We start from the raw sequence: 13,370 nt of genomic DNA on the forward strand, positions 1-13,370 counted from the left end.
CAGTTAAATATCTAATTTGACATGTTAGTCAGTTAACAGATGTTTTTAACCAGAGCGACATACAGGACCAATTGGGGTTAAGTGTCTTCCTCATGGGTACATGAGGTGCAAGATTTGGCTCAGGATTTTTTTTATGTTAGATTATTATATTTATTTTTTTGTGACCAAAATGATCCCTGTTTAACTATGTTCTCCTCCCGTCAGGCGTTGATAATTTCTATGATGCGATTGAAGACATGATTGGCTACAGACCAAATCCCTGGATGAAATGGAGCTGGTCTGTGATCACGCCTCTTCTTTGTGTGGTGAGTCTATGTTCATTGATACTGACTTACTGTACCCTACTGTATATGATGTGCCCTGGTCAAAACAAGAACTGACCCTTTATTTAACTAGGCAAGTCAGTTAAGAACAAATTCTTATCTTCAATGAAGGACTAGGAACAGTGGGTTAACTGCCTTGTTCAGGGGCAGAACGACAGATTTTTACTTTGTCAGCTCAGTGATTCGATCTTGCAACCTTTTTGGTTACTGGCTCAATGCTCTAACCACTAGGCTACCTGCCACCCCATGGCTACTGACCCTGGAACTGACCCTGTATATAGCTACTGACCCTGGACCTGTCCCTGTATATAACTACTGACCCTGGAACTGACCCTGTATATAACTACTGACCCTGGAACTGTCCCTGTATATAGCTACTGACACTGGAACTGTCCCTGTATATAGCTACTGACCCTGGAACTGACCCTGTATATAGCTACTGACCCTGGAACTGACCCTGTATATAACTACTGACCCTGGAACTGTCCCTGTATATAGCTACTGACCCTGGAACTGACCCTGTATATAGCTACTGACCCTGGAACTGACCCTGTGTATAGCTACTGACCCTGGAACTGTCCCTGTATATAGCTACTGACCCTGTATATAGCTACTGACCCTGGAACTGACCCTGTATATAACTACTGACCCTGGAACTGTCCCTGTATATAGCTACTGACCCTGGAACTGACCCTGTATATAGCTACTGACCCTGGAACTGTCCCTGTATATAGCTACTGACCCTGGAACTGACCCTGTATATAGCTACTGACCCTGGAACTGTCCCTGTATATAGCTACTGACCCTGGAACTGACCCTGTATATAGCTACTGACCCTGTATATAGCTACTGACCCTGGAACTGACCCTGTATATAGCTACTGACCCTGGAACTGACCCTGTATATAGCTACTGACCCTGGAACTGTCCCTGTATATAGCTACTGACCCTGGAACTGACCCTGTATATAGCTACTGACCCTGGAACTGTCCCTGTATATAGCTACTGACCCTGGAACTGACCCTGTATATAGCTACTGACCCTGTATATAGCTACTGACCCTGGAACTGACCCTGTATATAGCTACTGACCCTGGAACTGTCCCTGTATATAGCTACTGACCCTGGAACTGACCCTGTATATAGCTACTGACCCTGGAACTGACCCTGTATATAGCTACTGACCCTGGAACTGACCCTGTATATAGCTACTGACCCTGGAACTGACCCTGTATATAGCTACTGACCCTGGAACTGTCCCTGTATATAGCTACTGACCCTGGAACTGACCCTGTATATAGCTACTGACCCTGGAACTGTCCCTGTATATAACTACTGACCCTGGAACTGACCCTGTATATAGCTACTGACCCTGGAACTGACCCTGTGTATAGCTACTGACCCTGGAACTGTCCCTGTATATAGCTACTGACCCTGGAACTGTCCCTGTATATAGCTACTGACCCCGGACCTGTCCCTGTATATAACTACTGACCCTGGAACTGACCCTGTATATAACTACTGACCCTGGAACTGTCCCTGTATATAGCTACTGACACTGGAACTGTCCCTGTATATAGCTACTGACCCTGGAACTGTCCCTGTATATAACTACTGACCCTGGAACTGTCCCTGTATATAGCTACTGACCCTGGAACTGACCCTGTATATAGCTACTGTCCCTGTGTATAGCTACTGACACTGGAACTGACCCTGTATATAGCTACTGACACTGGAACTGACCCTGTATATAGCTACTGACCCTGGAACTGACCCTGTATATAGCTACTGACCCTGGAACTGTCCCTGTATATAGCTACTGACCCTGTATATAGCTACTGACACTGGAACTGACCCTGTATATAGCTACTGACCCTGGAACTGTCCCTGTATATGGCTTACTTACTTTCTCCTGTTCTTCTTATTTCTATTTCTCGTGTGTTTAAATATAGTACTACTGATATTAATACTGCATTGTTGGGAAAGAGCAAGAAAGGCCTTTCACTGTACTAGTGCACGTGACAATAAACACTTGAAACTTGCCTGCTGAGAGGAAGAGGGAGAGGGAGAAGAGAGGAGAAGAGAGGGAGAAGAGAGGTGAAGACTGGATGAGAAGAGGGGAGAGAAGAGAAGACTGGATGAGAGGAGGGGAGAGAAGAGAGGAGAAGACTGGATGAGAGGACGGGAGAGGAGAATACTGGATGAGAGGACGGGAGAGGAGAGGAGAAGACTGGATGAAAGGAGGGGAGAGAACAGAGGAGAAGACTGGATGAGAGGAGGGGAGAGAAGAGAGGAGAAGACTGGATGAGAGGAGGTTAGAGGAACGAGAGGAGAAGACTGGATGAGAGGATGTTAGAGGAACGAGAGAAGAAGACTGGATGAGAGGACGGGAGAGAAGATTGGAGAGGACTGAATGAGAGGAGGGGAGAGAAGGGAGGAGAAGACTGGATGAGAGGAGGGGAGAGAAGAGAGGAGAAGACTGGATGAGAGGACGGGAGAGAAGAGAGGAGAAGACTGGATGAGAGGAGGGGATAGAAGAGAGGAGAAGACTGGATGAGAGGACGGGAGAGAAGAGAGGAGAAGACTGGATGAGAGGAGGGGAGAGAAGAGAGGAGAAGACTGGATGAGAGGACGGGAGAGAAGAGAGGAGAAGACTGGATGAGAGGAGGTTAGAGGAACGAGAGGAGCGGGAGGAGGGGGAGAGTAGAGATAGACGGTGGACCAGTTCCTATCAGAGCTTTAGAGCTAAGGTCTTAAATTGGGTGGTGGGGTGTGGGGTTTTAGGATAATTTGCCTAACAACAGTGGCCAGGTCTCCCTCTCTAAAGCACTATCATTTCTTTGTAAAGTCACATTGTCTGCTGTGTTGCCCTGCATCCTTGGAGGTTAAAGGGTAAATAACTGGTGGCTGGTGGTAAAACTGTGTGTGCGGTGCTGGATTAAACCTGTTAAGGCATTTGGGAAATGTGGTGCTCCGTCTTTAGCCTAATCTCATTTAATCCCCTTAACGACCAGGAAACACAGTGCTAATTGTTCTCATGAGACGGACTAAGGGGAGACTGAGGAGAATTTGAGGAGAGTATATGTTAATGAATGTGTATTACTGACAGCCCTGATGTTATTGTGGTGGTGGTAGACACCATCATTAGATATGGCAGTAGCCTTATCATCAATTTCATCAAATAATTGTTTTAATTCAAAAAATGTTCCCTAATGTTCATGAAACAATAGGTGTTTTGTTTGAAGGAAGTGGCAGATCAAATCAAATTGAAGTGTATTTGTCACGTGCGCCGAATACAACCGGTGTAGACCTCACAGTGAAATGCTGAATACAACAGGTGTAGACCTCACAGTGAAATGCTGAATACAACAGGTGTAGTAGACCTCACAGTGAGATGCTGAATACAGCAGGTGTAGTAGACCTCACAGTGAGATGCTGAATACAGCAGGTGTAGTAGACCTTACAGTGAAATGCTGAATACAACAGGTGTAGTAGACCTCACAGTGAAATGCTGAATACAACAGGTGTAGTAGACCTTACAGTGAAATGCTGAATACAACAGGTGTAGTAGACCTCACAGTGAAATGCTGAATACAACAGGTGTAGTAGACCTTACAGTGAAATGCTGAATACAACAGGTGTAGTAGACCTTACAGTGAAATGCTGAATACAACAGGTGTAGTAGACCTCACAGTGAAATGCTGAATACAACAGGTGTAGTAGACCTCACAGTGAGATGCTGAATACAGCAGGTGTAGTAGACCTCACAGTGAGATGCTGAATACAGCAGGTGTAGTAGACCTTACAGTGAAATGCTGAATACAACAGGTGTAGTAGACCTTACAGTGAAATGCTGAATACAACAGGTGTAGTAGACCTCACAGTGAAATGCTGAATACAACAGGTGTAGTAGACCTTACAGTGAAATGCTGAATACAACAGGTGTAGTAGACCTTACAGTGAAATGCTGAATACAACAGGTGTAGTAGACCTCACAGTGAAATGCTGAATACAACAGGTGTAGTAGACCTCACAGTGAAATGCTGAATACAGCAGGTGTAGTAGACCTTACAGTGAAATGCTGAATACAACAGGTGTAGTAGACCTCACAGTGAAATGCTGAATACAACAGGTGTAGTAGACCTTACAGTGAAATGCTGAATACAACAGGTGTAGTAGACCTTACAGTGAAATGCTGAATACAACAGGTGTAGTAGACCTCACAGTGAAATGCTGAATACAACAGGTGTAGTAGACCTCACAGTGAAATGCTGAATACAACAGGTGTAGTAGACCTTACAGTGAAATGCTGAATACAACAGGTGTAGTAGACCTTACAGTGAAATGCTGAATACAACAGGTGTAGTAGACCTCACAGTGAAATGCTGAATACAACAGGTGTAGTAGACCTTACAGTGAAATGCTGAATACAACAGGTGTAGTAGACCTTACAGTGAAATGCTGAATACAACAGGTGTAGTAGACCTCACAGTGAAATGCTGAATACAACAGGTGTAGTAGACCTTACAGTGAAATGCTGAATACAACAGGTGTAGTAGACCTCACAGTGAAATGCTGAATACAACAGGTGTAGTAGACCTTACAGTGAAATGCTGAATACAACAGGTGTAGTAGACCTCACAGTGAAATGCTGAATACAACAGGTGTAGTAGACCTCACAGTGAAATGCTGAATACAACAGGTGTAGTAGACCTTACAGTGAAATGCTGAATACAACAGGTGTAGTAGACCTCACAGTGAAATGCTGAATACAACAGGTGTAGTAGACCTTACAGTGAAATGCTAACTTACAAACCACTAACCAACAGTGCAATTTTTACGGTTATGGTTTCTTTCATTGCCTTCTGATGACTAAAATAAAATAAAATATGTTAAGCGATTTTAGTTTAACCACATCAGGGCCATAAGGACAACTCAGAGTATGCTATTCTTCTGAAATAGACTACATTTTCTTCATATCCTGTTTCTTTAGACCTGTCTAAAATAAATAATGGATTTATTGTGAACGTGTATTCTATATTACATGGATTTATTAGACTTTTTAAAATGTAGATGTTCCTAAGGTCTGCATCAGTGGTTTGTAGGCTATATGTGGAAGCCAGGAGATGTTTAATGTGTTTATGTTAATTAACGGTCAATTACTGTGAGACCGACAGTTATTTGCTTGACAATCGCCGACTGACGAACTTTCGTGACCGCCACAGCCCTAGTCATAACAAACTATCCATTACATAAAACAATGCCCAACCGTTTCCTGATTGTCAGACAGTGGAGAATATGAGTTATCATAAATTCATCAACCCTCCCTTATAATGTAGCTTACTGTTTATAGTGAAGCTTGTTTTTATTAGCTTACAGTGTACACAGTGTACATACCACGTGTGATTTGTGTAAAACTTCTACATGTATATCCTGTTTATCATCTGTATATCCTGTTTATCATCTGTCTGTATATCCTGTTTATCATCTGTATATCCTGTTTATCATCTGTCTGTATATCCTGTTTATTGTGGGCAGCACCATTTCACCAAGTCAAATTCCTGTACATGCAAAACAGGATATACAGACAGATGATAAACAGGATATTCAGATTATAAACAAGATATACAGATGATAAACAGGATATACAGATGATAAACAGGATATACAGATGATAGACAGGATATACAGACAGATAATAAACAGGATATTCAGATGATAAACAAGGTATACAGATGATAAACAGGATATACAGATGATAAACGGGATATACAGACTGATGATAAACAAGATATACAGATGATAAACAGGATATGCAGACAGATGATAAACAGGATTTACAGACAGATGATAAACAGGATATTCAGATGATAAACAAGATATACAGATGATAAACAGGATATACAGACAGATGATAAACAAGATATACAGATGATAAACAGGATATACAGACAGATGATAAACAGGATATTCAGATGATAAACAGGATATTCAGATGATAAACAGGATATACAGATGATAAACAGGATATACAGATGATAAACAGGATATATAGATGATAAACAGGATATACAGATGATAAACAGGATATACAGACAGATGATAAACAGGATATACAGACAGATGATAAACAGGATATACAGACAGGTGATAAACAGGATTTACAGACAGATGATAAACAGGATTTACAGACAGGTGATAAACAGGATATACAGACAGATGATAAACAGGATATACAGACAGAGGATAATGTATTTGGCGAATAAAGGTGATTCTGATTTCCATTGTTGTTTTTCTCTGCCTCCAGGGTTGCTTCGTCTTCTCCTTGGTCAAATATAAACCTTTGACGTACAACAAGGTTTACGAGTACCCCGACTGGTCCATCGGTGTGGGCTGGACTCTGGCCCTGGCTTCTATGATCTGTATTCCTATGGTTGTGGTCATCAAGATCATCCAGTCTGATGGACCACTCATAGAGGTTAGTACTCAATCTCTATAGCCCCAAGACCCTGACCCCTAGCTCCTACCCCCTTGGTCCTACCCCTAGACCCCTACCCCTAGGCCCTGGTCCTACCCCTAGACTCCCTACCCCTAGGCCCTATTCCCTACCTCTAGACCCTGACCCCTAGACCTTGGCCCCTACTCCTAGATCCTGGCCTCTACCGCTAGGCCCTATTCCCTACCTCTAGACCCTGACCCCTAGACTCTGTCAAGAAATTGATAGCAGGTATAAGTGACCTCTGACCTCTGTCTTGTATACTGTACACCTGTACAATAGAAGTTGGTGTGGAGCTCTCATGTCCATCCATCTATAACAGATACACTTACAGTCGTATAATCATACTTGTATATTGGTATTTACTGTGAAGTTAAACAGAGCTTTTCTTTTTTTTTTCTCTCCCCTCCAGAGGATCAAGGCTGTGGCGGCTCCGCTAGGAGGTGCTAGCTCCCGTCCAGCCGACCACCGTTCTAAGGGCAAGGCTTGCGAGCTGGCCTACCCGCTGGACCCCAACGGGAACAACGGCCCGATCAAGCCCACCCATACTATTGTAGAAACCATGATGTGAGCGCTCTCTGTGAGAGGAAAGATTATTATTATTTTTTTTTTTAAATACCCGCTTTCTATGTTATTATACTATATTATCTTTCTATGTTATTATACTATATTATCGCTAAACTAGTTGTAGGACCAGGTTTACATGTATCTGCACTAGGACGGTTCTTTTTTTTGTTTTGTTTGTTTTCTACAGAGGAAGTTACATTATTGGGTTTCCTGTCTATGTTTTTAATATTTTTTTTATTAAACCATTGTTAAGAATATTACTGTTATTACGATTGGATGAAGTTAAAAGTATAAAAAAAAAATTAAAAAAATTTGATCTCCAAGTCACACGGAGCAGCAGTATCTTCTAAGAATAGAATCAGACATACGTACTTATTTTCACCTGTAGAATTATTAGTGGTCTGTCTCTATTTTGGCGTGGATACTTCAAAAAAAAAAAAAATGCTGTATAAAACCCGGAAGAACGAAATGTGTGTCGTGTTTTGAGCTGTAACATTTGACTATGTGATGTCGATGTATCTAGATCAACCTAGTTCCTCTCAGCTTTAACTAATGTCTATAGTACGATTATACCGTGGAGGTGGTGCCTCTTGTATACAGCGAGATTAGTCCAGTGTGTTTGTCGTCGATGTTTGTTGTAAAATTACAGCCGAACCTGAACGTACCTCCACTACTAAGCTGAGTTCAGGGTCCAGAACATCTCATCTACAGTTGCGGGGCCACTAAAACAAAACAAAAATGAAATCCTGTACCTGTCTGATGTACAGGGTTTTGTGACAAACAATTGCTAGAAGGCAATTGTTTTGCAAGTATATATATAACACTGCAGTGCAACCTAACTTTTTAGTGCCAGCAACTGTACTTGGCTGTGGAGGTACAGACCTGTCCTCCCTGTACAGTGTACTGTGTACATACAGTCAGCCCAACTCCATTTTAGACTAGACTACATCGGTGTGGATACTACTGCTATGTGCCATCCATCCATCCATCCATCCATCCATCCATCCCAGTGCATACAGTAGCTACATCACACGTGTTTAAAGTCTCTGATTGATTATTTTCACTTAATAATGCAGTGAATTTTCTTTTATTATTTGTGTTTTAGTCTCTTGTCGTATTTCTGGCTATAGATAGAGGACATGACATAGTGGCAAGTCAATAAGAAGCACAACAGCACACTATATAACGCTTTTACCATCTCTTAAGTCAGTCTCAACATCACTATATAATGCTTTTACCATCTCTTAAGTCAGTCTCAACATCACTATATAACTCATTTACCATCTCTTAAGTCAGTCTCAACATCACTATTTAACTCATTTACCATCTTTTTAGTCTGCCTGTTCCATGGATTGATAGGAGCCTAAAGGACCTGCCATAATGACATGATAAATTAATGTAACTCCCCATACAGTAACTATTGAAGTACAAATTAATGTAACTCCCCATACAGTAGCTATTGAAGTACAAATGAATGTATACTCCCCATACAGTAGCTATTGAAGTACAAATTAATGTATACTACCCATACAGTAACTATTGAAGTACAAATTAATGTATACTACCCATACAGTAACTATTGCCCATTAAGGAACCATGCAAATGCAAGCAAACCTCTTATCAATCAGATCTTTCCATTGAATTGCTGTAGGCTAGGTCAGTGAAATTCTGATGTAATTGATTAATATAGTAATTGATTAATATACTAACTAATAATATCCACTCCCTGCAGCCTTCTCACACTAAGCTTAGTTTTAAATATTATATTATTACAGCTTTTCAAAGAGGCAGAAACAATTCAAACAAAAGCCTGTTGGGATTTGAAGCATTATGATTCACAATGCAAAGATATTGTTCTTAGAATGGAATATTGAAATGTTGAAATCCCATGTAGTGAATGGAGACTTTGGTTGGATCTATTCCATTGAAGAATGTATTTTTATTTTGTTGTATACAATTAGAAAACGTTTTTATTTTATTTTGATTGTTTTTCTATCACATTTTTGCCTTTTGTATTCAAAATGTAAAATGTAAAAATGACCAGCCCGTCTCCAGTTGCTAATACTTTCTGAGGATGAATCGTCATTTAACAACTTGCTGTTATTAATCAACAAAACTGCAATTTGTAATGTGCAATACTTTTTAGAAAGATAAGTATGTTTTTCACTCTGTTTTTTAAATAGGTTGTACTTTTTACTTTGGAGGATTGGAGAAAAGACAAAAAAACTTTCTAAAATAATGCGAGAGACAAAAACGACAATTTCAGGGGCCAATGAAAACCACAAAATGTTATGCCATAATATCAACAAAGAAATAACGTTCATTGCAGTAGTATCATTCTCTGTCATAACACACACACAATTTGATTCATCTTTATCAAAATATATATACAAATATTCTTGCAATGAAAGTAATCCTGCCATTTTATAACTACTGACTCAATGCTTTCTGGTAGTCTGAATTGACCTGTGAAGTACAGGTGATATTCTAAAATGATGCTGCCACCAAACTTAGGCCTACCTGTGATTCAAAGGGGTTAAATGTGGAAGACACATTTCAGTCGAATGCGTTCAGTTGTGCAACTGACTAGGTATCTCCGTTTCCTTATACCATAGTGCTGTTAGTTTGTATAGGAGTTTATGACCCGCAGAAATTAAACACCAGTAGTTAGCTAGCTAGATACCTGTAACAAATCATGAGTAGTTAGCTAGCTAGATACCTGTAACAAATCACGAGTAGTTAGCTAGCTAGGTGCCTGTAACAAATCACGAGTAGTTAGCTAGCTAGGTGCCTGTAACAAATCACTAGTAGTTAGCTAGCTAGATACCTGTAACAAATCACTAGTATTTAGCTAGCTAGATACCTGTAACAAATCACTAGTAGTTAGCTAGCTAGATACCTGTAACAAATCACTAGTATTTAGCTAGCTAGGTGCCTTACAGGTGCCGTATCAAAGAAGCTCACTGAAAACCAAATAAAAAAGCATTATTATGGTGAAGATAATGGCACCCAGTCCATCGCTGGAGATTGGAGAAGTCTATCACAGATAGAAAACATAATGTTAAACTTCTTTAACTCTCCTGCCTCATATACATTACATTACATACCTTTATAAGAATGTACAAGGGGAAATGTTTTTAATCCGTAAAGAAAAAACCTTTTTAAAATACAATTTGAAAGATTTTATTTTTTATTTCTATGGCGCTAAATAACCTGTAAAGCAAAAATGTGTATTTAAAACGAGGGTTTTACTGAGAAAAACGTAAAACCTTTTTATTTCAAAAATAAATAAAAAATATTTGATAAAAAGCCTTTGCTTTTCTCATGTGCAGTGAGAGTGTCCCATGGTGAGTCTATAGGGCACATAATAAAGCAGTGAGCTTGCACTTTAGTCATTCAACATCATAATTATCCATATAATAAATCATAATAATAGATTGGATTTATATTGGGCTTTTCCAGATGCATTACATAGCAAAAGGGGGGGGGGACTCACCTCATCCCCCACCAATGTGTAGCACCCACTTGGGTGATGCCATGGCGGCCATTTTGGAAAATGGCGGAGAGGTGAGGAGGACCTATTGCTGGGTGTATCGACCCAGTGCTCCCTCCTAAAACCCCACACTAGGGGGCTAAAGCTGCTACACCACAGGCTTATCCGGGGCAGTTTAGCCTCTTGTCCCCTTTCACCCCACAACAATGCTGCTTCCAAGACGAGTGACTTAAGAGGCTTGTGTAGTCAGTACAACACATTAAACGTTGTGTCTTAGTGTCATGTAGGTTGAGACATACTCTTGTCATAAATAATGTTGCTACATAAAATAGCTCTCCCACATTTCATATAAAGATGCACCATTTTGGCAGGCCTATAACAGAGATGCTACAGGGAATGGTCTTACATTGAAGTCATTTAACAGAGACGCTCTTATCCAGAGCAACTTACAGTAGTGAGTACATACATCTTCGTACTGATCCACCGTAGGAATCGAAGCCACAAGCCTAGCGTTGCAAGCACCACACTCTACCAAATCAAATCAAAGTGTATTTGTCACGTGCGCCGAATACAACAGGTGTAGACGGTTAGTCGGGCTAATTGATGTAATATGTACATGTAGGTAGAGTTAAAGTGACTATACATAGATGATAAACAAAGAGTAGCAGCAGCGTAAAAGAGGGGTTGGCGAGTGTGGGGGTGGCGGGACACAATGCAAATAGTCCGGGTAGCCAATGTGCGAGGGCACCGGTTAGTCAGGCTAATTGAGGTAATATGTACTTGAATGTACTGAGCCACATGGCGATCTCACCATAAATAATAATGACTGAAGACACGGCTATTTATTTGCCGAACAATAAACACGATCGTGGTTACAAAAGAAATCTTCATTTGGATAAATGTTACAGATACATATTTACATAACATGTTACAAACGTTACATAAATATGTATCTGCAGAAAGACAAAATGTCATTTCAGAATGACGGAGAAGATGAAATCTAGAAAAAAATTAAATATTCCCATTAATTCAATGCAACGATAGTCCATTATTATAAATCATGAACACAGCAGGTATGCAAGGGACACATTATGTTGAAATTGAACACGACATTGAGTATAGTAGAAAATAGCAGATATACATCATGTATTTTCTTAATTTTTTTTTTTTACTGTATCTGTCTTGGAATGAGCTTGACCTATGGAGACATAGCCTGGTCCCAGATCAGTTTATATTGTCTGGTCGACCCCTGATGGTCCTGACTCACCATAGGAGTTAGTAAAACAGCACAAACAGATCTGGGACCAGGCTAGAGAATCCATGCTTCATCAATCAGATTAGCAACGCAGCCCCACATCTCCTACTGTAACTGTGATCCTGCTGTGGTGAACATTTGATGAACTTGGATGTGTTCGTTAGAGATTCTAACAGCTTCTCTCCTATTTATTTCCCAGGTACCTTATACAGACCAAACTGATTGATGTGACAATATATGACCTCTATTGTACTACTGTTCTTCATACCATTGCTTTGTGCTGTTATTTACTGGTTTTTACATTTCTAGTGATGATTTAAAAAAAAAAAAAAAAAGCATATTTTTAGTAAGTGTCCTTTGCTTTGATAGGTGACATTTGTAATTTGACAACTTTGTGAGGGAAGAGTACAAATAAACATCTTAAAAAAATATATATATTGTGGGTTTGTTAACTTTTTTTGGACATAATATATGGTCAATTTCTTAATATTTGGATATAAATATAACATCAGAAACACGGTATTATTATGTAGTGTAGGTTTTAGTCACGTCAGCACCCATCACCCAAACTACCTGGTTTATAATAGTATATCGTGTGGGACAAGCCTGACGAATTTGCAGTATAATACCCTTTCATACCATGATTTACCAGCATGATTGGAAAGTAAAGGCAAGTCTCAAACATTATAACCATGTGTTTTTCTAGTCCCCGTATCTGAAGATGAAGCCTCATGATAAAAGATTTCACACACTGATCTGGGCCTGTATTCACAGTGTCTCAGAGAAGGACCCCTCTGTCCTTATAATCTTTTTTCATTATCAGGTAGAAAAGCTAAACTAATCCTATATCAGCACTTGTACTTTGTGACCACAGGCCCTGATCCCTGGCTGAAGAGATATGTCATCCCTGGGGAAGATAGTGTAATAACATAACAGTTATTTCTTCAAGTAAGGTTTAGTTTAGTTTTCCATTCTGTGTCTGCCAGATTTATCCAGGAATAGCTTATTATGGCAGAGAATATATTTGTGGAAAGATTTGTCATTTGCGCTCCGTAATAACAATAACAAAACCTATTTCCTGTTGTGTTCCTCTTGTTCTTGCCTTTATGCAACTCAGATGTTCAAAAAGTTATGTCATACAAACATATTTCAATCTGACTTCATCAGATCAAAAAAAAAGGTTTCAAAAAGGGCCCTAAACTTTAATTTTAGTTTAATATGTTTTAACCTTTTAAGAG

At 40.0% G+C, this 13,370-nt stretch overlaps 1 protein-coding gene across 1 annotated transcript in view; it reads left to right on the top strand.

The window, feature by feature from the left end:
• The window catches only part of LOC106566182 (sodium- and chloride-dependent taurine transporter), a 43,567-nt gene extending 31,004 nt beyond the window's left edge, over nt 1-12,563 (top strand). Inside the window, exons 12-14 of the mRNA XM_014134056.2 lie at nt 205-305; nt 6,629-6,799; nt 7,230-12,563. Of these exons, the coding sequence (XP_013989531.1) occupies nt 205-305; nt 6,629-6,799; nt 7,230-7,388 (431 nt within the window). The 3' untranslated portion in view covers nt 7,389-12,563. The remainder of the gene's footprint in view (nt 1-204; nt 306-6,628; nt 6,800-7,229) is intronic.
• Nucleotides 12,564-13,370: the final 807 nt, after the last annotated feature.

Source organism: Salmo salar, chromosome ssa12 (genome assembly GCF_905237065.1).
Source record: "Salmo salar chromosome ssa12, Ssal_v3.1, whole genome shotgun sequence".
Lineage (NCBI taxonomy): Eukaryota > Metazoa > Chordata > Actinopteri > Salmoniformes > Salmonidae > Salmo > Salmo salar.